Source organism: Myotis brandtii, unplaced genomic scaffold (assembly GCF_000412655.1).
Source record: "Myotis brandtii unplaced genomic scaffold, ASM41265v1 scaffold182, whole genome shotgun sequence".
NCBI classification, from domain to species: domain Eukaryota; kingdom Metazoa; phylum Chordata; class Mammalia; order Chiroptera; family Vespertilionidae; genus Myotis; species Myotis brandtii.
In genome coordinates this window covers 3,486,075-3,510,991 of record NW_005356751.1, presented here as the reverse complement: position 1 = coordinate 3,510,991, position 24,917 = coordinate 3,486,075, and the positions used below count along the sequence as shown (strand labels likewise).

The 24,917-nt window shown below is 35.7% G+C and overlaps 2 protein-coding genes across 2 annotated transcripts in view; one reads left to right on the top strand and one right to left on the bottom strand.

Annotated features, from left to right (window-relative positions):
- FAM227B (family with sequence similarity 227, member B) overlaps positions 1 to 24,917 on the bottom strand; it is a 201,768-nt gene that overhangs the window by 53,900 nt on the left and 122,951 nt on the right. The gene's annotated exons all lie outside the window — the stretch shown is intronic.
- Positions 8,349 to 24,917, top strand: part of FGF7 (fibroblast growth factor 7) — a 65,934-nt gene continuing 49,365 nt past the window's right edge. Inside the window, exons 1-2 of the mRNA XM_005863961.2 lie at positions 8,349 to 8,605; positions 9,197 to 9,745. Of these exons, the coding sequence (XP_005864023.1) occupies positions 9,460 to 9,745 (286 nt within the window). The 5' untranslated portion in view covers positions 8,349 to 8,605; positions 9,197 to 9,459. The remainder of the gene's footprint in view (positions 8,606 to 9,196; positions 9,746 to 24,917) is intronic.

Genomic DNA, 24,917 nt, shown 5'->3' with positions numbered 1-24,917 from the left:
TATGTGTGTGAATGTATGTGGTGGGAGGGGGTTAAAAACAAAGTAGAGGAGAAAAGGGGATGCAGGATCAATAGAATAAGATAACATTTTCAGAATTCAAGACCAAACAAAACCAGTTCCTAAATATTTGTAAGTATTTGGTGTCACCACGGAATTAGCATAATTTAATTTTACCTGTAAACCAAGAAAGTAAGGAACAGGGACAAGATGGTCTCTCAGTACTTATTATATGGGCAACATTGTTAAAAGAAAAAAAAATCCCCTTTTAAATGTAAAATATGACATGTTCTGGGTGTGGTAAAATAATCCAGAAATTTTTTATTTTTCATCTCTTTTTTTCCACATAATTTGAGGGACAAAAAGAACAATAATGTATTTAATGATGTTTTTGAGTTTCCTTCTTGGTTTTATATTTGATTATATTAGAAATGAAAGTATATTTCCTACCACAATATATCAACATCCTGAGTGGAATCAAATGGAATGGAAGGCATAAAGAAGGCACTTAAGGGGAGGGAGGAGTACATCATAAATAATTTAATGGCCATTTTGAAATTAGTATTTAATCACTCTTTTAGTTACTAAGAACTAGAATTACTCTCTTTACTTTTATTTATCCAAGGCAAAAATAATAAAATGAATTTTTTTAATAAACTTGCCTGTTTTAAAATATGGTAAAACTTCATTTATTTGAAGTCCCTTTTTACCATTGACATTGAGTTTGGATTGAAATTTATCTTTTGCTTTACAGATATTTTCAAGATAGTACAAATTAATAGAATAAATCGGTTGTCATGAGAGATTTAAAAACAGTTAAGAGAGAAAACAATTTTCAAACATCTTTCAGTACTTTCACATCCACATTTGCAGAGTAGCTGATAAGCTAGTTCCATATTTTTCTTATTGATTCAATTAAGCCAGAGACAGTTTGATTTATTACACATATAGCACGACATTAATAAACAGTATTTCTTTTAAAATGAACTATAATTTAGGATTTTTACTAATTCAGCAACTTTCTAAACTGGTGATACAATACTTCTATCTTCCAAGCCACTTAGGCTAGGAAATAAAAACTCTACTCATGTGCAGCCAAATCATTCTATTAGAAAGAAATCAGTCTTGTTTTATTGTTCTCTTGGCCACCATCAAAGACCGATATGATTGTCTTTTTTCCTTCCAAATTAACCAATTTTTCTTGGCATTAGATAAACAAAATTTTAGTTTTTGACATATTTTTTTGTTGTATGATCTACTATGGTATTTTATGCTGATAGGAACGACTCTACTACAACATTCCTCTATTAGCATATTTCCCTAAGGAAATATAAAATATAGAAATGACCTTCTTTTAGGTAAAATAATCAGAGAGCATACTAAGTATTGATTTCTTTGTAAAAATGCTTATATTGTTATTTAAGAGACTTTTCAGTGTCACAAGAGTTGACTGTAAAGTATTCATTCACCTATATTTTGACAACTTTGCAACCCATTTATGGCTAAAGGATCGCGGAAGATGTTGGATCCAGGGGTTTCTATATTAGAAAAAGAAGGCTAGAGTTTTATTCAGGGAATGTTACTGAGCAGAAAAATAATATGATTACAGTTGTGCTTTAGGAAGATTAACCTGGTAGCAGCACATAAAATGGACTGGAGTTTAAAGAGAGGAGCTGCAGATGAGGAGATGGATTAGGAATAGAGTTGACATGAGAGATAACAGTTGACTTAGAATGTGAAGGGAAAACTTATAGGAAGAAACAGGTGTGGGAAAAGTTGTTGTGGTAGAAGTGATGATTTTTGAAATCAATTAGAGAATTAAGGAAGATTCACTATGACTGAATTAAAATTAAACATCACTGAGGAAAAATATGAGTAATATTTTAGTTTGAAGAAAAGCCTATGGAGAAGTGTGACTGTCTTTTCTCTTACCTATGAATGATTTTGTTAGCCACTGGTTTTACAGAAATCTATATTTTACCAGACCTGGCTTTTTGTGGGTGTATCTTTATACTAAAGATGTAGGACCCCATAACTTTCTTCTCCATCTTTACTATCATAACTATCCTTATTCTGCTTCCTCTCACTTTTGAAAAGTTTATCTGGTGCTGAAAAGTCATGGTTGTAAAGCTAATGAATTAAAAATTAAACCAATTTTGTTATTAACACATTGACATCCATGAAACATTAAAAAATTTGTTGTTGCTAGTTTTATCCCTCATTTGCTGCTATGCTATGTAGACAATGAATGTGGAACCAAAGAATGACAATTTAAAGCAAAGAATATAATAACCTTAATTACACAGGGTCTCTGTTGTTTTTCATAATATTCTCCTAGGGTAGAACCAAACTCTCTCCACTCCCATTAGAACACTTTTCAACTGTTACAGAGTGCTACTAGGCTGTCAAAACCAGTTACTCACGTGTAGCACTTAATCAAAGAGACTGATTCTTTGCTAAAGTTAAGCATTAATTTAAAGGGAATCAAGGCAATAAAGAATGAATTATACATAACTTCACTATATAGTAATTTCCAAATTGAAAAAAATACTCTGATGACATCTTGCTGCAGGTCTAAAGTTGCTCAGTAATTCACTAAGTTAATAATATAATTTGAAGAACTTTAATTTTAGATTAGCATTTCAGATAACTTTTTATAAATATAAAATTAAATGAAAGAAAATTTTAGAGACTCAGAGACACAAAGAGTCAATTACATTTGTAAACTGAGATATTTATATAGTTGAGTCACTGGCACACCACAATTTTGAGCATATGACTCAGACTTCGTATCTTATATACAGTTAGTTTTAAAATGTTAGGGCATAATGCCAATAGTAAGCACAAAGTTTATATAACTGAGGATTTATAGGGCCCACAGGCTTGCTCAATTACTTTTGGAATTTTACTTCAGAGTTTAAACTACTGTCTTTGACCAGGTCTATCAGATTTGGAGTAGACCCGCCTGTACTCCAACTTCCTATTCCACTTAGAATAAACCCAAACTCCTGTTGCCATGACCTTCAAAATTCTTGATGATCTGTTCCCTGCCTGTTTTTTCAGTTGCCTTTATCTTTCACTGTTCTCCCCATTGCTCATGTACTTCATTCACATTGATCTTCTTTCAGTTCTTGGAACACACCAAGCCATTCCTTATTTAAAGTAGGTGCCTCTACCCATTTATCTTTCTATCTCCTATCTCATTGAACACCTTCTTTGAATGCTAATATCTCCCCTACCCCAACTCCCTACTCACATCACAGATCTATGCACCATTGTACTTCCAAAAGTTGAGGACGACCCTACCCCAACTCCCTACTCACATCACAGATCTATGCGTTGTTAGGAATGCATACTCTGTAAGGATAGACATCACTTCCAGAATATTCACCATTGCACTTCCAAAAGTTGAGGACGTCATATGGCACCAAGTAGTTATTTGATAAATATTTGTTTAGTGGATGAATCAAGGAAGTAAGTACTATTGGTTGTATGAAATGATCCAAAGTTGAGGCTAAATTCATGGAAAGGAATTGACAGAAGGGATGAAGATAAATTTGCAGTGTGAAGACAGCTATGGGAATGTAGTGGAAATAAACCTTGGACCACGCTCTCAAATATATAAGAAATTACATATAAATTTATGTTTATACTAGTAAATCAACCTAGCTTCAACTTTGAGAATTTCACCCCCCTTCCCCACCCCCAGTTGTGGAAAACTTAACCTCAATTATTCTTGGGTTTCCTTGTCCTGCTTCAAGATGGGCCAGGGTTCAAGGGTTTGATTTAGGGCCAAGGCAAGGGCCTCTGGTTGCTGAGCCATTTGTCTGCTTTGGTTACTTCTGGGGGTGTTCATTGACTCTGCTCACGCAGTTCCTCCAGATCTGGGCTCCCTGCTGCTTCCCTATTTCTTTTGAAACATGGGAAAGCTTTATGAGGGTTGTTTATGGGCCCATCTTTCTTGAGACATGAGGCAGTTCTTACTCTCTCAAGCTTTTCTGCTTCTGCTTTGTGCTGCAGCATAACCAGAAACATAGGAGCTTGACTCCCCAAGTAGACTTTTTTCTCTAAGTTTCGTGGTCTATGGGCTCTACCTTCCCTGAGCTGCCTATCAAACGCACTTTTATACTTCCCTTCTTTTCAGAGGACTCAGCAAAAACCCTTTGAAACAGATTTAGGCTTTACATAAACTAAGTCATGGAGTAGATATGGCTTTTTTCTCCCCCATTTTTCCTTTCCAAACACAAAGTTTGGCTATCTTTTTGAAAATATGAAGAACAGAATGAATAGGATAAATGAGCACAATTTAATATTTCCTAAGCCTATTCTGCTAATAGGAATTCAATAAGTTTGTGCCACAATAGAGGCAAGAAGTGCAATTCTGCTCATGTCACTCTTAACACACTACAGTGGCTTCCTACTGCTGTTAGGACACAAATCAAACTCCTTGACCTAGTCCATCACACACTGTCTGCCTCTCTGGCCTCATCATGCACCACAGTCCCTCTCATTCTCTCTACTAAAGCCACACCAGTGCTTCGTTGTTGAAAAAGACATGCTCACTTTCAACACATGATCTGTATATTGACAGGTACCTCATTTGGTTAACTCCAAGTCACCCATCAAATTGCAGCTCTCCTGGTATTATTGTAGGAAATGTTTCCCCCCTGCCACCTATTGTAGACACTCACACCTTTCCTTTATACTACTTGTCCATGATGGTCACTTTCTCTCATAAAATGAGAAATGCAAGGGAAAACTACAATAAAATAACATTTAATCTGTCAGATTAGTGCGACAGTAAAATGAATACAACTTCCTGGAGGGTAAATTGGCAATATTTAAATATCATTTGACCCAGAGAAATTCCAGAAATGGATCCCACGGATACATTTGCAGAGTAAAAAATGACAGATTTATAACTTTTTTCTTTGCAGCATCTTTTTTTTTGGTAATAGAGAAAGACTGGAAAAATTAAATGTTCATCACTTGTAGACTAGTAAAACATACCATGATATATCCATTCAATGGAGTACTATGCAGCTGTTAAAAAGTAAAGAAATTTCCTAAATACTGAGATGAGAAGATTTTCCATTTTTGCTTAGTAAAAAAAATGCAAAATGCAGAACATTGTGTATGGTGTGTTGCCTTTTGTATAAAAAGAGAAAAAGTAAAGTAATATATACATATACATGTATTTAATTTATCTGCATATGCATAGGAAACTCTGGAAAGATACTCAAGAAACTAATAAAAATGATTACCTACATTTTGGGGAAAAGATTGTGCTGGGGTTCTTGTTCCAGCATCTAGAAGGGTTCAGCAATCTGGACAAGGGCTGTGTGTAACTTAATAAAGAGTCCAGAGACGAAACATAATTTTGAAAGGCATTTGGGGGTCAGAGGAGCCTAGCTAAAGTAACTAAGATCTCCTCATATCAGGACCCCTTGCTTTTTATTAACACAATCTGTCCTAAGGTGAGGTGGAGATATACACTTCAAAGGGTAGGGTTTCATATACACAGTCCATTGTCAGAATGGAAGAATTTGCCTACTGTTCAGGTGTTTGGCCAGTAGGAGGCAATAACATGTAGATTGAGATGACCTTAGCTGTCTGGCAGCAAGCAATCAATTTATGCATCCCTTTCAGGTTTTGGGAAATGCCATCAGCCATTCCCAGATGATTCAGCCCTTGCTGAGTCCCCAAGTTCCATCAACCTTTTGATGAAACTCTTGCAATTATGACATGCTGGAATTGGCTTCTGGCAGGATTGGAAGTAGGAGGATGAAGAATAGGATAGGATGTAAGAATAAAAGTAATGAAAATATTTAATGATGTGCTTGTGTATCAATTATATTATACATCACTATGCATGTGGCATACATTTAAAATTCATTATTGAAATGCAAAATTAAACAAAAGCAATTTTCTATTATTTATCTCTCCATGAAATAGGGATATAACAAAGGTTGCTCAAGCAAAACTAGGTGGTTGGTTATTACTTTAACAACTGCCTATATTTTCATTACAGTCACTGAATTAGATTCTCGTACTCTTTTTATATGTCATACCCCTAAATCAAACTAGACAAATGTTAGGCACTGTTTCCTTTTGAAGAACCCTAGGTGATAATCTTTACTTCCTAATGTTATTTTTATTTTTAAGCATATTTATTTTTAAAGTCAATTTTTTAGAATAGATGCAAGAATCCTTTATTTTACAAATTTAAAGAAGTCTTTCCAATTAAAAACTGAGTTAACTCAATATGGAAACAATAAAAGAGACATTACTTCAAAATATTTCTGTGTTTAGCCTATCACTATATATACATTAAAACAAGAGCAATAAATATTTGTCAACATTATTACTATTAAGAATTTTAAAAACATAGAGGGTTAACCCATCTATACATAACATATGTTACTCTTGGTTTCTGGAGAATCCCTCTTGAAGTATAAGAATAATAAGGACATAAATGAGGTTCTTTATTACAGACTTCGTGCTAGTGAAGCAGGTTGTGGGCCCATCTTGAATTAATTATTCTCCATTAAGGAAATTGATAATCAAATGATTTAAATATAGTTTCCTTGTTGATATTAATTCCTTCATTAATATTACTGGAATTATATTTTCAAATCACAGAGTACAATGGCATCTAATGAACTTAAAGTGCGTGGATCACAATCTCATACTTATTTTGCTTCCAAATTTATAATTAACCCTACATAGCAGATTTTCAGAAGGAACCAAGCACTCTTTACCAACATACTATCCATTTCTTTTATTTAAGTCTTAAGTGTTTAATTAGAAAAATTTGACTTCTAATCTATTGGTTTCTTAATTTAAAATTTGTAGGGTCAGTGTGGAACTGATTTAGAAGCTCTTGAATACCTTTACATGTGAACTGACAATAATTTTCATTTCTTTAGAGGGAATATCCAGGTCCTGGAAGTTCTAATCCTGTTCATTATCGTTGCCTATAAAACTAATGGGGGTATGATTCAGAACACAGTAGCATCACACTTTCTTCCCTTCTTCTCTTTCTTCTTTTAGAGAAATGCATGATAGGATATTTTTGCAGCAATCTAGCTTTCAACTATAGAAGGGCCCAAACTCCTCTGCCCTGATACACTTAATTTCAATATCTGGTGCTTCTACAGTAGGACTTGGGTACATTTAAACTATTCTATGCTCTTAATTCTGTTCCTTAAAAGCATATACACAAAGGGAAATCACATAATCCAATTGAAAGGACTGTTTCCTTATCCTATTTGGTCTACATGCACCACCTGGTGGTAAAGTAGTACATTTCAAATGCAGTGTGTGTGTGTGTGTGTGTGTGTGTGTGTGTGTGTGTGTGTGTCTTAAAATGGGAAAGAGAATTTTAATAAACATTCTTAAATATTGATTTAGATTACCAATGCAATTATTCTGTGACAAATATCTAATAAAACACCAGAAAACAATTATATATATGCTAGAACAGGAAGTAAAGGGGAGAACATTTCATGCTGGAAAGTAAAATAGCTTTCTTATTTACATTAGCTATAACTCTTATAATTCCATCTATAAATTAACATTTATTTATTGTGATAATGGTCTTATGAGGCAAGAGTCAAATACTGATAATCAATGTAAAACCATTTTCTTTATTTTTAATTTTTAAAAATCAGAATTAAAAATTGTTTATCCTTTTCCTTATACAGTAGTTAAAGTTATAAGTCTCAGAATTTTAAAACTATAAGGCACCATATTATCACTTAAACTAATTTAACAAATGTAGCAGCTGAGACTCAGGAATGTTAAGTGACTTGTCCAAGGTCATATTTGTAATTAGAGGCCCAGCTCAAATAAGAACCCAGGTCTTCTCATTTTCAGTCTAGAAATATAAGACATACAAATTATATGCGTATAAAATGGTGAAATATTTCTGTATGAAGGGATATATACCCTTGCCTCTGTAATATTGTGCTTTAGGACACGAAGATGTGAGTAAATACGGATTAGTAGTTTTATTCTAACATTCTGAGTACCAGAGAGTAATAGAAATACATGCATCATAGAGCTATGGAAAAATTTTTCTAACTATTAAAAAGTCCCTTATATATGTTCAAAGGAATATTTTTCAATTTATATACTACTGCTATGTTGTAAAGATGGTACAAAAACTTCCCTTTTCCCTTCTAACTGCTTCAGACTCGGAGAGCTGTTTCTACTAAGGAGATACCCACTTGTAGATTTAAGCATAAACCATGTTCATAGCTCCCTCTCATGACCATTGAATGAATATTATACAAGTCTCCTTTATTCTCGCTGTTGTATTCAACTAACAGCTCACTGGTTAAGTTTTAATTGCTTCCAATGAGGTCAGCAAAGGTATTTATCGAAAAGCCCTGAATAAAAGGCTCCACACACATACACACAAGCATACACGCACTCACACACAGAGAAAATCCTCTTGCCTGTTGATTTATGGAAACAATTATGATTCTGCTGGAGAATTTCTCAGCTGAGAAGTAGTTTGTAGCTACAGTAGAGAGGCTCAAGTTGCAGAAGGCAGACAACAGACATGGAATTCTTGTGTATCCAGCTGTTATCAACAGAACAAGTAAGTTACTGTTATTTGTCTTTAAGAATAATGCTGAATGTTTTCTAGTAGTTTATCTCTTTCTCTGGTTTTAGTACTGAGGAGAAAAGTAAAGTTACCAGATTTTCAAGCCATATAATTATCTATAGTAATTTCACTGTAGAACTTACAGAAAGAGAAGGTTGAAGCTCTCCAGAGCAATTCTGACATTTAACTTGAGAAGTGTGGGCAGCTCAGGAGAAAATAACTGATTAACCAAAACGTAAAAGCATATAACAAAGAAATCTAGGGAGAGCATTTTTACTTTGTTAAGAGTACTCTTAGAACTGAATTTAAACCAATAGCTCTAATAGCATGATGTTTCTTATCAAATAGAACTGGAATGATTGGTACAATCATATTTTGCTTTATCTCTACCAATGCATAACTTTTATAAATTTACATATAGAATGGTAAAGATGTTGACATCCTATGAAGGCTGTTTTAAATGTACCTCCACAGTGTACACTGCACTGTATGTTATAATACTATTTACCCACTGAGAGTTAGACATTCAATTTTTCATCTTCCTTTCTCCTCCTGTCCCTATTCTTAATCTCTCATTGCAAACAGAAATCAAGTAGCAAACAGCGTCGCAGCAACTGAGCTTCCTACAACCTGTTTTTATAAGGATATACCCGCAGGGTAAAGGAGGAATCCTGTATTGTTATCAGGAACTAGAAGGAGAAGGCTAACAAACTGGAAAGAGCAACTACTCTTTCTTAAATCAACCTGCAGTTCACAGATAGGAAGAGGTCAATGACCTAGGAGCAACAATCAACTCAAGATTTAATTTTCATTATGTTATTCATGAACACCCGGAGCACTACACTATAATGCGCAAATGGATACTGACATGGATCCTGCCAACTTTGCTCTACAGTTCCTGCTTCCACATTATCTGTCTAGTGGGCACTATATCTTTAGCTTGCAATGACATGACTCCAGAGCAAATGGCTGCAAATGTGAACTGTTCCAGCCCTGAGCGACATACAAGAAGTTATGATTACATGGAAGGAGGGGATATAAGAGTGAGAAGACTCTTCTGTCGAACACAGTGGTATCTGAGAATTGATAAACGAGGCAAAGTCAAAGGCACTCAAGAGATGAAGAACAATTACAGTAAGTAATGTCTTTTATTTATAGCACTACTAATGAACCATAACAATCTTGGAAAAGCAAGTGCCGTGCTTTATGTTTCCTTTTACTTTTTGGAAAAAAATTAAATCTCATCTTTTAATTTCTCTAAATTTGGATAGCTGGACTGTGTTCCTAAAAACCTCCTGGAACAGGGCAAGTTTACTAATATAGTTGAACTGATGACACAAGTTAGTTTGAAAATATATTCTTCATATCCTAAGTTCAAAATGCTCATAAGTTAAGCAAAATATAAATGGTATTATTCACATTGAAATGTGAATGTATCTGCTAGCAAAACTCATTATGAACACTAATAGAGTACTCAGTAAATAGTCACCATAAACCACTTATTAGTTTGAGGAACAGAGAATTAATTTTTAAAAATAATTTTATTTTCTTTGAAAGGATATTTCTGTGATGCAAAATACTTAGTTTGTGTTCAAAAATGCATTCAGTGACTTGTGCAATTGTGAATTGTTATAAAACAGAAGGAAATCTGTGGTATCCTCATTTGTTCATGTCATAATGAGCTTGCATGTCATAATGTTTAATTATTTACTTAAGTAGAAAAATAAGTTCTTCTAACATTTTATTTATATAAATCTTCTATGCCATAGTTCTATGGTACCTTAAGAGAAAGGTAAATGTGAAGGAAGAAATACAAGTGCATTGGAAAGATGTTAATTCCATGATTTTCAACTAATAAGCCTTAATTTTCCTCAAGAATCAGTTATTCTTTTCATCTTGAAATATCAAGATTGGATTTATCATAGCATTAAATTTAATGGGATAAAATATATACCTCAACATATATATTAGAATTTAAAAGTCCCTGAGTAAAAATAAATTTTGTTTGTATTACTAGCACTTGAACAATGTTATTATTATATCATCTTATAATATCATGTGTTAAAGTCAATTGAAAAGGAATGCCTAGGGATGGTGGTGTAAACATTTGTCTAGGACAGTGCCAGGCTGGCCTAGTAAATATTTAAAACTTTTGTTGTTTATTTAATGAATGGCTTTCAGGCTTCTTAGCTAATTTAACTATAATTGATATAGAATGTTAAGACCATTTTAATGGATTGTGAACAGTTGTGGTTTTATAATTACTGTTATTAACGAAGTTATCATGTTATCCTTAGAATACTGGTCTGCTTATACTGATGTTTAGCTAAGGAAATAACTATTTGGAGGAAAGTTATAACTATTTGTGGTTGGCCACTTTTATGTGAGCAACAGAATTTGGCTTATAATAAATTCATTTATAAGTTGAGATTTATAATGGATAACAGAAGCTGATGGCGAAGACTAGGTGAAGTTATAACACTTGGGTCCAACCCCTGTCTGTGAATGACTTTGGACCAATTTCTTACTTTTTCATCTGTAAGATGTGGGATATGTACAGATGATCTCCAATATATCTTCTAGTTTACAGCCTATTTTATTTTAAACCACAGAAATTATATAACATAAATGTGGAAAATTTAAGTACTCATAATTATCACACACACTGAATGAGATGAAAGTGATATTATCTCAATGGTAAGAATGAGCTGTCAGAACTAATTGAAAATTGTAGTAGTAAGTGTCTTAAACTTAAACCCTGTGGAATTCTTCTATATGCTGACTAACTCCTTTTGAATGCTTTGGTCAAATAATAAAAAAGTGAAAAATTAGATATAAAATCCAGTAAAAATGAATAATATGTATAATTATTTGGGATAAAAATATCTACAACTGGAATGCATTCACATATGTAAATTTTATTTATGTTAAAATTTCTTAAAACCATGAAACATAGGCACTTGTAAATATATACACAAAATGCTAAAGTTATTTTTTAGTCTGAAATACAATGTAGCATAAACCTTGAGTAACCATAAAGCCACTCTGATAAGCCATTTCTCCTCTAACACTAACTAATTCTGCTGTAAGAAAAAAGAAAAATAAATGAAGTGACCTCAGGATATTAATGGGTCTTGAAGGACTGCTTACTTTACCAGTATTAAGCATAGCTCCTCATAAGAATGTAGTTTATAAGATATTGCTGAGATAATGGATTGGAGTGAGTAGAGGAGGTGGAAAATCTGGGTGGATACTTCTGATTTCAGAAGGTGTTGGGCTGGGGTAGGTGGATGGAAAGCCAGAAGAAAGAGATGGGGGAATGGTAGGGAGCAGGATATGATAGCTCATGTCTCATATCTTTAGGTAATTTAAAAAGTTACGTAAGCTACCCTGGGTTGTGAAGATCTCATTTCACTCTTATCTTACTTTAGTGGTGTCTTGTGAAATATATTACATTTATATTAGAATGAAATAGCAGAAAAAGCGTACCAAGGAACCCAAAAGAAATAAGACGTATTAGTAGACATATAAGCAAGACCCAACTATGTAAATGTAGGAACCCATGAGAGGCCAAGAGATGCTGGACCACATTTTGAGTCTTCAGGGGAGAGAAGCTGTTGCTGGAGACCTGGTCCTGAGACTGCATAACATCATCACCCAGGAGACAAGAAGCCTCCCCTCTCCACTTGCTCTCTCTGGTGGCTCCACATTTAGCCTCACAGTAGGCTTCCAGGTGATGAAACTAGAACTTAACTTGAACTAATACTGATAAAAGGGTAATAAAAGCATAAAATGCCCCCACCTCACAAGTAGAATACATATGCTGTTGTGCAGGGAAGCATTAATACCATCATAAAAGGCCTGGCGGTGATGGTCAATGCTTCCACCGCTCTTGTCAGAGCTCTCCCTTGGGAGACAGGCCAGAGGGTGAATTTAGACAATTGTTGGACCAGGCAACCCATCAGCAGACAGAAGCAATCACTCCACACCTGACAGAAATAACACTGCTGTTTAAGTTGGGAATTGAGGTGCCGAATGAGAGACGGCAGCAGTGCACTGGGAACCGGCAACCACCCTGAGAGACAGATGTGGAACAGAGCTCAGTCTCTCAGGATGGTCTCCTTCTTTTAGGCATCCAATTACTTAAAAGTTTTGCCTTTCCAGCAATGGTCAATATCACCCAAGCCTTTTAAGAAAAGAAAAATCCTGAATTGTCATACAGCACCGATCCAAAAAAAAGTATGCCTTACTGGTTATAGTTAAGTTCCAGAGCAAGAAAAGGGTTAGCCATTCTGAAAACTGGCCAATGATTTGGCAATACTCTCTTTTGGATTGTTAGACTGTAACGGGATATGGCCTAACAATTGGCAAAAAGCAAATAAACACAGTGCTGTTGAATTTGACTTTGGCTACAAAATCTTCAGGGACTCAATTGTCAACAATTCTTTGGACAAGCTCCTAATCAACAATAATCTCTGCTAGTAGCTACCAAACATACACATCACCTCTAAATATGGCAAACTTGCTTGTACTCCAAACAGTTCTGAGCAAGTTAACTCAAAGAACAATAATTCACATAGCCAAAGTAAAAAATAAGAAAACCAGGACAACTCCACCTTTAAAAAATAGATAATGAGGAACATAGCCATGGAGTTGAACCAACATCCTAGAATTACTGACAAAATGGAACCTGTAGAACTGATGACCTGTAGTCCCTTAAGTAAATTGTCAAGGCTCTAAGCTATGGGAGATGGATAAAATTCTGTGGAACAGATTTGAAAATATTAGGTACTTTTGAAAAGTCTAATATTCAAGATTGTTTTTCATCTTATAGGCTCCCTCTTTTGTGGGTTAATGCAAGTGCCTGGCACTTATGAAGTCCTAATAATTTATTGCCACAGGTACATCTCTTATTTATTTTGTAAAGTCTCACCTATCAGTTTCATTCTATGCCAACCCAGAGCATCTGAATATGTGTTTTCCCTCGTTACTCAGCTGTGTCACAACTCTTCAGCCTATAGTTTCAGAGCAATCAGAGACGTAAGTAAACTGGAGAGAATGCAAGAAGCCAGCTTTTAGACATATGGAAGTGTTTCCTTTTCGACACTTTTCTATTTATCAGCCTTGGCTAAATATTGCAATCAGTTGGGGAACTTTAAAAAAAATACTGATGTCAGGTCCTACCCACAAAGATTTTCATTAAATTGATTGGGGACGCAGCCTGGGCATCGAGAATTTTGCTCCCCAGATAACTCTGACATGTCGCCAAAGCTGAGAAAGATGGGGCTGAGGGATCACATTAGATCACTGGGGAAACCACACACAGCTCAGTTAAATCAGAATCTCAAGAAGGTGGGGAGGACTCAGGTATTAATGTTTGTTAAAGCTCTCTGGTGATTTTATTGTGCAGGAAAGGTTGAAAACCACTAACTAATGGAACCAAAGGTTCTAATTCAGCCTGAATCTCCTCAGGTGTCCCAAGAATATTTTTGTACCCTTGGAGGGCTCCAGAGGTAACTTATCCTGAACGATTTTGAAATGGATTTATTAAGGATGTTCTCCTGGGTCCATTTGAACTCTGACACATCTCAGGGGTTCCAGCATCTGGAGAACTGGCCTGGAAGTGCACGTGATGACAGCTCTAAAGCTGCCATGTAAAAAGGTTTCTCTGGGGAGTGAGTTGGTTGCAGAGATAGCAGGTCCTGTGCCACAGTCACATGATGACAGGCAGGTCCGAGTCTCTCTGACACCTTCAAGCGGTGCTGCAGCAGAGCACCTGCGGTACAGGCATCAGTGCCAGCTCACCTGGCACTTAAATGAGCCACTTACGACTAGGAACCCTGGTGCCCCCAAATTAAGGTGTCACCCCCTTTGGCCACCCCACAGAGTCCAAAGCAGTGATTGAAAGAGACAACTTCCAGTCTAGAAAACCCAAGGGGAAAGAAACTACAAGCCTAGAGGGTCCATCCAGGTTAGTGAAAAGGATATGAAGCTAGAGGTTTGTTCCCTTTGTAAGTATGGGATTAAGGCAACGTTTTCATTTTTGGAAGGATCCTAGCCTTCTTCCTCTGTATCAAGTAATTTTGGGTAGCACAGTAAGTTCTTTTATATCACTATGAAATAATGTATTTTAAGTTCACATATGGCATGTAGAAGAAAAGGCAGGAATTGTGTATGGCTAAGTAATAAGCAACAAAACCTCCTGAAATGAAATAGTTTTTCATATGCTTTCCTTTTCTAAACCATACCTAATCTTTCATGAAACACACACACACACACAGAGAGAATTTATTGAGGTATGACTGACATACAAAAAGCTGTACTTTTTAATGTATACAACTTGATGAATTTGGAGGTGAACATACATCAGCGAAATCAACAGCACAATTTATGCCATAAACATATCCACCACTTCCGAAAGTTTCCTCCTGTTCTTTTTATTTATAATAATAATAATTTTTGTGACAAGAATACTTAACATAAGATTTATTCTCTTAGCAAATATTTATGTATACAGTACAATAGTGTAAACTATAGGCACTACACTGTACAGATCTCTTGAACCTGTTCATATTTTGTAACTGAAACTTGATACCCTTTGACAATACCTCACTGTTTCTGCTCCCCAAGCCCTAACAACCACCATTCTACTCTCTGCTGCTTAGAGTTTGACTATTTTAGATTCAGCCTAAAAGTGGTATCATGCAGTATTTGCCCTTCTGTGTCTGGTTTATTTTAGTTAGCCTAGTGTCCTCCCAGTTCACATACAATCTTTCCACATGCAGGATGGGTTGGAAAATGAAGGTCCTCTGCCTTTTACATGGTTCTGAAAGCCACAATAAAGAGTCCCTGAACATTTAACTTGACCATGATTCATCTCTGCATTTCAGAGTCTACCTGAGATTCTCTATCTAACTTAGAGAAGCCATACCAAATTCACTAACCAAACAAATATCATTCAAGTTAGCTAGTTTTTTTTCCCAAAAATATATATTTTATTGATTTTTTACAGAGAGGAAGGGAGAGGGATAGAGAGTTAGAAACACCAATGAGAGAGAAACATCGAGATGCCTCCTCCTGCACACCCCCTACTGGGGATGTGCCTGCAACCAAGGTACATGCCCTTGACCAGAATAGAACCTGGGGCCCTTCAGTCTGCAGGCCGATGCTCTATCCACTGAGCCAAACTGGTTAGGGCTCAAGTAGCTAGTTTTGAACAGATCTGTATAGTACTATCTAAAGACAAAGGGATTGGGGTGGGGAAGGAGAGAGTTATTCAATATGCACTTCCAGGTAAAACTTGCCTTTTAAATGGACAACACCATTCTCAGAGGGAACAGGGTTGATGTACACTGGGGAAGTACAGGGTCTGGAGGATTCTCTCCACTTGGTTTGGTCAACTTCCCTGCAGAGGAACGTAATCACTTCTACTGGGGTGAGCGTTGAATCCTTGACAGAGCCATTAGCAAGTGTCTTGTTAAGAATAAATAGGAAGAAAATAGCTGTTTGTGAACAGGAGAGAAAAAGGCGAGCGAGGAGAGGAAAAGGAACTTTACATAAAACTTAATAATAAATAGGAAGAAAATAGCTGTTTGTGAACAGGAGAGGAAAAGGAACTTTACATAAAACTTAATGGATTTTGCATTTTAAATTTAGAGAATTTAAGTACAAAAGATTTTCCTAAAATGTAGCTCTACTAACTTTTTGATGTACTTAAACATAAGGGCAATGGAATTCAATAGATTGATAAGATAGTAGTGGGAGGATTTCTGAGATCAAAACAAACAAAAACAAAATAGTATGCAGAGGGGTTGATATGATAATAAGACTATTGCAGATGTTACTCAAATAGAAGGCTTGAATCTACTAGTTAAATTTGTGCCCCAAACTGTAATAATCTTTGCATATTTATCAGGACAATTCTGAAACTGAGTTTATTTTTATGATGTAAGACAGTAGAGATGAAGTGTATTTAAACATCCTTAAATACCATATTTATCAGGTTCTATTAAAAGCTATCATAATACTTTCCATTTACCTGCCTATTTGAACTTTAGATGTAATTGTAGATAATGTTGAAAAAATGATTTGAGATGAAATTCAGAATCAATGCAGATCTTTCCTTTTCCTCCCCCAATATTTTTAATTGGTTTTTAGAAAGAGAGGAAGGGAGAGGGGTAGAAAGATAGAAACATCAATGAAACAGGAACATCATCAATTGGCTGCTTCCTGCACACCCCCCCCCCTACTGAGGATTGAGCCCACAACCTAAGCATGTGCCTTGACTTGAAATAGAACCAGTGACCTCTTGGTTCCTGGGTCAATGCTCAATCACTGAGCCACACCGGCTAGGCAATGCAGATCTTTCTTAAGGCAGCAATTTCAAACTTTGTTTCTTAGATCACTAGTGTTCCTGCAGATATTAATGGTGCTTTCTGCAGCACAATTTCCATGGCTAACCGACTGAGAAATATTAAGTTAAACAAAGTTGAACAAGCTTTTCACCAAATAAATTCTCTAAGCCTATACCACACTAATATGAATTACAAAACTCTAGGAGAAGACTATATATGATTTTCCAAATTTATTTGACAACAGACCACACACAACCCTCTCACCCTCCTCACTCTCACCCATGATTGGGTAAAACATTTAAATTTCATTACATTGAAAAGTGAGAGCTACTGGATCTATACTGTGTAGTGAAGAACTAAAATCAAGCTTCCACTCAGTTGTTTGTTCCAAATTAAAAGGCTATAAGATTGATCTGAGCAGTATTTTAAGAATGACATTGAACCAAGAATTTGTGCCAAAGTCAGGAGCCATGTTTTGGATTATTAGGGTAATATTTAGGGTATGGATGCTGGGCTGAAATCCAGAGATTTGCAGTAAGATTTAAACCTACTTTAAAGATCTTTCTGGGTTCTGAGCAACTTTACAGAATCATTCTCCTAATTTGAAATGATGCCTAATACCTATTATTTGGGCGACCTAGAAACCAACTCCAAACTAGAAACATTTTAGGATTCCAAGATGATTGAAAATTTCTTATGTACCTGAAAACAAGAAACTTTTGCTTTATTTTTCAAAAAAGTAGTTTGAGCAAAAGCTGAAGTTCTTTCAATTGTACCAATAAAGAACAAATTTCATTTACTGGCCCAAAACTATTTAGAAATGTGGAATTTAGCATAACCTAGAGGGAGAATTGCAAATTTAATGAATTAATTGCAATATCATTTGAACAGGTCACTTACTGAAGATTGTAAATAGAACTGTCTTTCTAGCCATACACAGCACATTTGCCTTGTCTTATGGTTCTTTACGCTTGCATTTGGCAATGCCACTAGAATGCCAGTTCTGGAATGATTAAGTATCATGTCTTACTCTTCCTTCTATCTCCCAATGAGAGAAGAAATAGCACTTAGTCCAATGTAAGAGGTGGGAGAAGAGAGAAGGATTGGCAATCACTCAGTATATTTCTCCCTTAAGTTTTTACACATCTAAAACTAGTTACAAGTAAGAAATATATTACTAAGTTATCATCAAAATTGATGTGGACAAGAATTAAAGCTTTGCTGAAATAAAAGAGAAGTGCACCTCTCTTCTTTCTTATTCTCTATCATTAAAAATGTCTTGGCCTCTATAACCTATTTGACTTAGTGTTTTCTAGGTAATTTCAAGGAACTAGTGAATAAGTTTTATTGTAGAGGTCAAGGATCTAAGCATATACAGTTACCACTGGTGATACAAGAACGGTGATTGGCGGGGCATGGTAAAGACAAATCCTGGAAGAGCTATGGCCCTCTTCAACACCCATTCTTATTCTCATTTGACTATCAACTAATCCCTGTATATCAAAAACTATATAAAGAAAAATATAATCATAGTTGACATTGACTTAAGGAATATCTGCATTAAAAAAAAAGAGAGGAAAAGTCTTTAAGAATTAAATGAGCTATACCGGTAAAAAAACAAGCAGTGGGCTATAAATTTTAGTAGAGATCTGCCTACTCATTATTAGCACTTATAAGATTGGTCCTGGACTTGGTGAGCAATGTTGAAGGGAGAAGAGGACATGTATGTAGGGATAAAGAGCTGGGGAGAAGTGCCAAGTTGGTGAATACAGTATGAATTTGTTTTAGTACCAGTAGCCTGATTCTTGGAGAGTCTCTTGGTGTCCTGTTGTGTCTCTAACTGGACTTCTGACCACAGGCTTGGCAAGTCTGGTAAATACTGAGGCAGTAACCATAGGGAGTTCACCTGTAGGCAGTGGACAGCTTTCTCCCTGTTTGCTTGAATAATGAAGATATCATGTAAAACTTTGAAAGATTGGTGACTGCTTTTTTCAGTTTTTTACTAATTCAATAAATAATCATTGATACTTCCCTATGCCAGACTGATGCTTCAGTAGTAAGTAGTAAATAGTAGTTAAGTCCATAATCCATGTTTTTAGAGAATTAGCAGTTTAGTTGGGGGTGGAGGGTGAACTATGAGTCAGAGGAGGAAAGTGGAGAGCATATTAGGGGTTGCCTAAATCAAATTGAGGAGGGTAGCATGGGATTCTTTTCTGAAAGAAAAATGACCTGAAGAATAATCAGAATGAAAGAGCAAACAAATGTATTACCTTCAGAGGACATACTTTGTGCAGATGATTGGTAATAAGAGAGTACTGCAAGGTTGGGAAATGGAAAGTGACTTAATATCTTTCTAGGTATCAATATTAAGCTCACAAAGATTTTCTTTTTTTTTCTATTCAAAATATGAGAAAAATACTTGACCTTTATTAACTTTAAGACTTTTTCTGATTGCCCTGTTTACTAAAAATGGCTATTTCCTTTAAAAGGTAACATTTTTGAAGGCATAATTTAAATTGGAATGGTAAAGTAAACATAAATTAAATTGGAATAATACCGCTTCTCTGGATAACTGCATATTTTTCTCTTTTTAATACCTTTTTGATCTTTGATCATAATTACAGCCTGCTTAAATCAACTATTCACAGATACTCATTGTAAAAGCTACATTACCCTTATGGAGGACTTCTCTCCTCTCTCATAATAGTTTCTAAAAAAGTGAGAGAAACAATGGTTTTGAGGAATATGTTTAGCCTTTTAAGGACAAAGTTATGGAGGTTGTCTGCCACATTTTTTAAGATAAGACATTATCATTAGAGCTGGATCACCTGTTTCAGCTATTTAACCGGACACTCAGTAGTCAAGCAGCTGGCATAGTTTTACTCCCTGTAAATCATGAAGTAGGGAATGAGCTGAGATGTTTTTCTACTGAGATAAATCTACTGAAGTCTCTCTGTTTCTGAGAAATTGTGCTCAATCTTCTTTCTGCATAAATAATGCATAAAATAAAGTTGGGTGTTTAGTAGACATACAAAGCTGCTATACACTTTGAAAAGATTCTGGCCAAACTTGGTCTTCAAATTTTCTAAATGTCTTGAAGTTGATCAGATATTGAATAATAATTCATTCCCAAAGAAGACAGGCATAAATCTATATATCATGGTTGTTGAGTTGTACTTGAACTTAAAATTTATGATGTTTTAAAGTATTATTTAATATCATTATTAAAATTAATGCAATGTGTAGAAATAAATTTTGTTTGTTTTTGTCATAAATTGTCTAATTTAGTCTATGTAAAATTGCACAATGTACAACTGGGAACATTTTTATTGAGCTAAATAGATGTAATTCTTTTAAAATACATATGCCAATATTAAAATTGGTGCAATTGGACAATTCATTTCATTTTAATTATTTCTCAAAATACCTCTTTGCTGTAAGCTTGCAATCCCCATTAGTCCATTTCACTGAAGAAAAGACCCCTAGGAGATTGACTGGCTTGATAAGTTTGCTAGTGTACAAGTTCTAGTTTTAAAATTATATATAGGCCTGTTTTGCTTCTTATTTAGGCATTGTTAACTTTAATTAAGAAAGATTAGTCTTCAAAGTCAGCTGATAATTGAAATGATCATATCAAAAATTTCTGTGTGAAATGATTGCTTTCTGGAAATATTTGATGGTTAGTTAACTTACAAAGAGTAGACACTGAATAGTAGGCCCAATGAATTCGCTGTGTGATGAACATGCTTATGCATTAAAGAGCAACAAGTTCATGTTTAGAATACTCCTTTAAACCTCCCAGTTTCCTTAAAGCCAACACAAGTTATTAAGAGACTTGGAAGGGGAAGAAGCGAGGCATTTTTGTTGTTGTTGTTGTTAATCCTCACCCGAGGATATTTTTTCAATTGATTTTTAGATAGAGTGGAAGGGAGGGAGGGAGGGAGGAAGAAGAGAAGGAAAGGGAGTGGAGAGGAATAGAAAGGAGAGGGGGAGAGAGGAGAGAGAGAGAGAGAGAGAGAGAGAGAGAGAGAGAGAGAGAGAGAGGTCAATGTGAGAGGAAGAGACACATTGATTGGTTGCTTCCTACATGTGCCTGAACTGGGGCCTGGGATAGAACCTGCAACCCAGGTACATGCCCTTGACTGGGAACCGAACCCTACCTCCGCCCTTTGTTGCATGGGCCGATGCTCTAACCATTAAGTCACCCCAGCCAGAGCGAAGTGAGGCATTTTTAAGTAACATTTCACTCCAGAATAAAAACACAGCCCATTTATATTATTTTAAGATAATAAGAACAACTACTTTAAGAGGTAAACATATTAAGTGGTTATTATGTACCTGGCCCTATGGACACTTTATATATATTATCAAATTTCTAATCATCACAGAACACTTAAGGTTGCAGAGTTATCCTCACTTTGCAGAGGGGGCAACTTTGGCTCACAGAGTTAAGTACCTTGCTCTTGGTTTCATAGCGAGTAATTGTCAGAGTTGGGATGTGAACCCAGGAGGGTTTAACTCCAAAGCATAATTTTAGTTTTCACCACATGTCACTGGCGTTATTAAAATATCACCTATTAATTTGCACCATGTAGTGGGATAATTTGTATGTGAAGAACTATAAACAGCTGACATTTTCTTCTCTGTAATATGACCTAATGAGCAGTTGGCATTATCTTTTTATCATTAAATAAAAACTTGACTCCAACTTTCCTTGTACACAACATCTCCATCTGCCTTCCTCTGAGTTGGCAGAGAACTTTTAGTTTATTTTGCTAACAAATTGCTAGAGATGCCGCAAAATTTAAGTTAGTTGTATTTTAAACACGTTTCTGATATTTATTAAAAGTATTCATACGTCTGTTAATTGTCCTCAATTGTTATAGAATATATAGATATGTACAATTTAATTTCAGAGAATAAATCCGTTAATTTTAGGAGTACAGCCAGATAGTTTCCCTCTCCAAAGGCCACTAAATCCAAACAGAACAAACACAAAAACAAATAAAAGAAACAGCAGAGAGTGTTCTAACAAGCACTTCTGAAGGATAGTTGGAAAAAAAATAGTTTACTGGCAAATCGGTTCTTTCTTTGGTCCATGATTATTATGTTCTCAATTTATTTCTAATCCCCTTAGAACTTTGCCCAATTAAAAGAAAAAGGCAAAAGAAAGGGAATAAAAATGACGGGTTAGAGCAAAGACATTATATCTGGGTAAATCATATATCTCTGTTTCTTTTTTTTTTCCGAAGAATTAGACATATGCATTATTAAAAAAAATCTTGGAATGCTTGTATTTTGAAAGTTGCAGTGCCTTTTCCCAGGAACTAGAATACTATATCCTGTATTGCAATATTGATTGAGCATATATTGTGTGCTATGTACTGTGGCTACGTAGAAAAATATGGAAAAGATCCACCTTTTGGAAAATTTCAGCCCACTTGGAAGACCAATACCAAAGACTCAATTTTAATAGAATTTGGTATGTGATAAAGATATGTTCAGGTAGAAGTTAGGAGGTCATAGTGAAGGGCCAATCACAGAACCAGGGAGAGACTGAGCAAGACTTTAGAAGGACCTTATACATTTGAACTGTATACATCTTGAAGAGTTAGTGGGAGTGAACCAGGCTAGCTAGAAGGGGATAGGGAATGGGGAATGAGTAAGAATAAAGGGCACTTCTTCCTGAAAATAGTACATGCGGAAAACTGAATGGTGTGTCAGTAGGTATGTGTGGGAATTAGTGTTTCAGGAGTATCAAATTCAAAGTAGGAATCAGGGAGAGATGAGACTACAGTCCATTTTAGGGAACATGTACTTTATTCTTATCTATCTATAGAAAGAGATAATATGCAGATTAGGCTGGGATGCTGTAATGGTCACAACCAGCTCAGGAGGAGGGGCCTGGTGTGGGCCCAGAGCCTGAGAGAACAACAGACAGGGTCGTCCGTGCCCAGCCCCGGAGCGGAGAGAACAAAGATAATAAGAACAACTACTTTAAGAGGTAAACATATTAAGTGGTTATTATGTACCTGGCCCTATGGACACTTTATATATATTATCAAATTTCTAATCATCACAGAACACTTAAGGTTGCAGAGTTATCCTCACTTTGCAGAGGGGGCAACTTTGGCTCACAGAGTTAAGTACCTTGCTCTTGGTTTCATAGCGAGTAATTGTCAGAGTTGGGATGTGAACCCAGGAGGGTTTAACTCCAAAGCATAATTTTAGTTTTCACCACATGTCACTGGCGTTATTAAAATATCACCTATTAATTTGCACCATGTAGTGGGATAATTTGTATGTGAAGAACTATAAACAGCTGACATTTTCTTCTCTGTAATATGACCTAATGAGCAGTTGGCATTATCTTTTTATCATTAAATAAAAACTTGACTCCAACTTTCCTTGTACACAACATCTCCATCTGCCTTCCTCTGAGTTGGCAGAGAACTTTTAGTTTATTTTGCTAACAAATTGCTAGAGATGCCACAAACTTTAAGTTAGTTGTATTTTAAACACGTTTCTGATATTTATTAAAAATATTTATACTTCTGTTAATTGTCCTCAATTGTTATAGAATATATAGATATGTACAATTTAATTTTAGAGAATAAATCCGTTAATGTTAGGAGTACAGCCAGATAGTTTCCCTCTCCAAAGGCCACTAAATCCAAACAGAACAAACACAAAAACAAATAAAAGAAACAGCAGAGAGTGTTCTAACAAGCACTTCTGAAGGATAGTTGGAAAAAAAATAGTTTACTGGCAAATCGGTTCTTTCTTTGGTCCATGATTATTATGTTCTCAATTTATTTCTAATCCCCTTAGAACTTTGCCCAATTAAAAGAAAAAGGCAAAAGAAAGGGAATAAAAATGATGGGTTAGAGCGAAGATATTATATCTGGGTAAATCATATATCTCTGTTTCTCTTTTTTTTTTTCTGAGAATTAGACATATGCATTATTTGTGACTGATTGACTTGAGTTTCTCTCAACATCTTAAAAAAATCTTGGAATGCTTGTATTTTGAAAGTTGCAGTGCCTTTTCCCAGGAACTAGAATACTATATCCTGTATTGCAATATTGATTGAGCATATATTGTGTGCTATGTACTGTGGCTACATAGAAAAATATGGAAAAGATCCACTACTTGGAAAATTTCAGCCCACTTGGAAGACCAACACCAAAGACTCAATTTTAATAGAATGTGGTATGTGATAAAGATATGTTCAGGAAGAAGTTAGGAGGTCATAGTGAAGGGCCAATCACAGAACCAGGGAACTAAGCAAGAAGACTTTAGAAGGACCTTATACATTTGAACTGTATACATCTTGAAGAGTTAGTGGGAGTGAACCAGGCTAGCTAGAAGGGGATAGGGAATGGGGAATGAGTAAGAATAAAGGGCACTTCTTCCTGAAAATAGTACATGCGGAAAACTGAATGGTGTGTCAGTAGGTATGTGTGGGAATTAGTGTTTCAGGAGTATCAAATTCAAAGTAGGAATCAGGGAGAGATGAGATTACAGTCCATTTTAGGGAACATGTACTTTATCCTTATCTATCTATAGAAAGAGATAATATGCAAATTAGGCTGGGATGCTGTAATGGTCACAACCAGCTCAGGAAGAGGGGCCTGGTGTGGGCCCAGAGCCTGAGAAAACAACAGACAGGGTGGTCCTCACCCAGCCCCGGAGCTGGAGAGAACAACACACAGGGGGGCTGACTCCCAGCCCCAGCCCCATGGCCGTGGCTGGGGGCCAGGTTAAATTCTGATCAAGGGCATATACCTAAGTTGCAGGCTCCTCCCTGGTTGGGCCCAGGTCAGGGCTCATGCAGGAGGCAACCACTTGAAGTGTGCCTCTAACATTGATGTTTCTCTCTGTCTTTCCCTCTCTCTTCCACGCTCTCTAAAAATCAATGGGAAAATATCCTCATGTGAGGATAAAAAGAA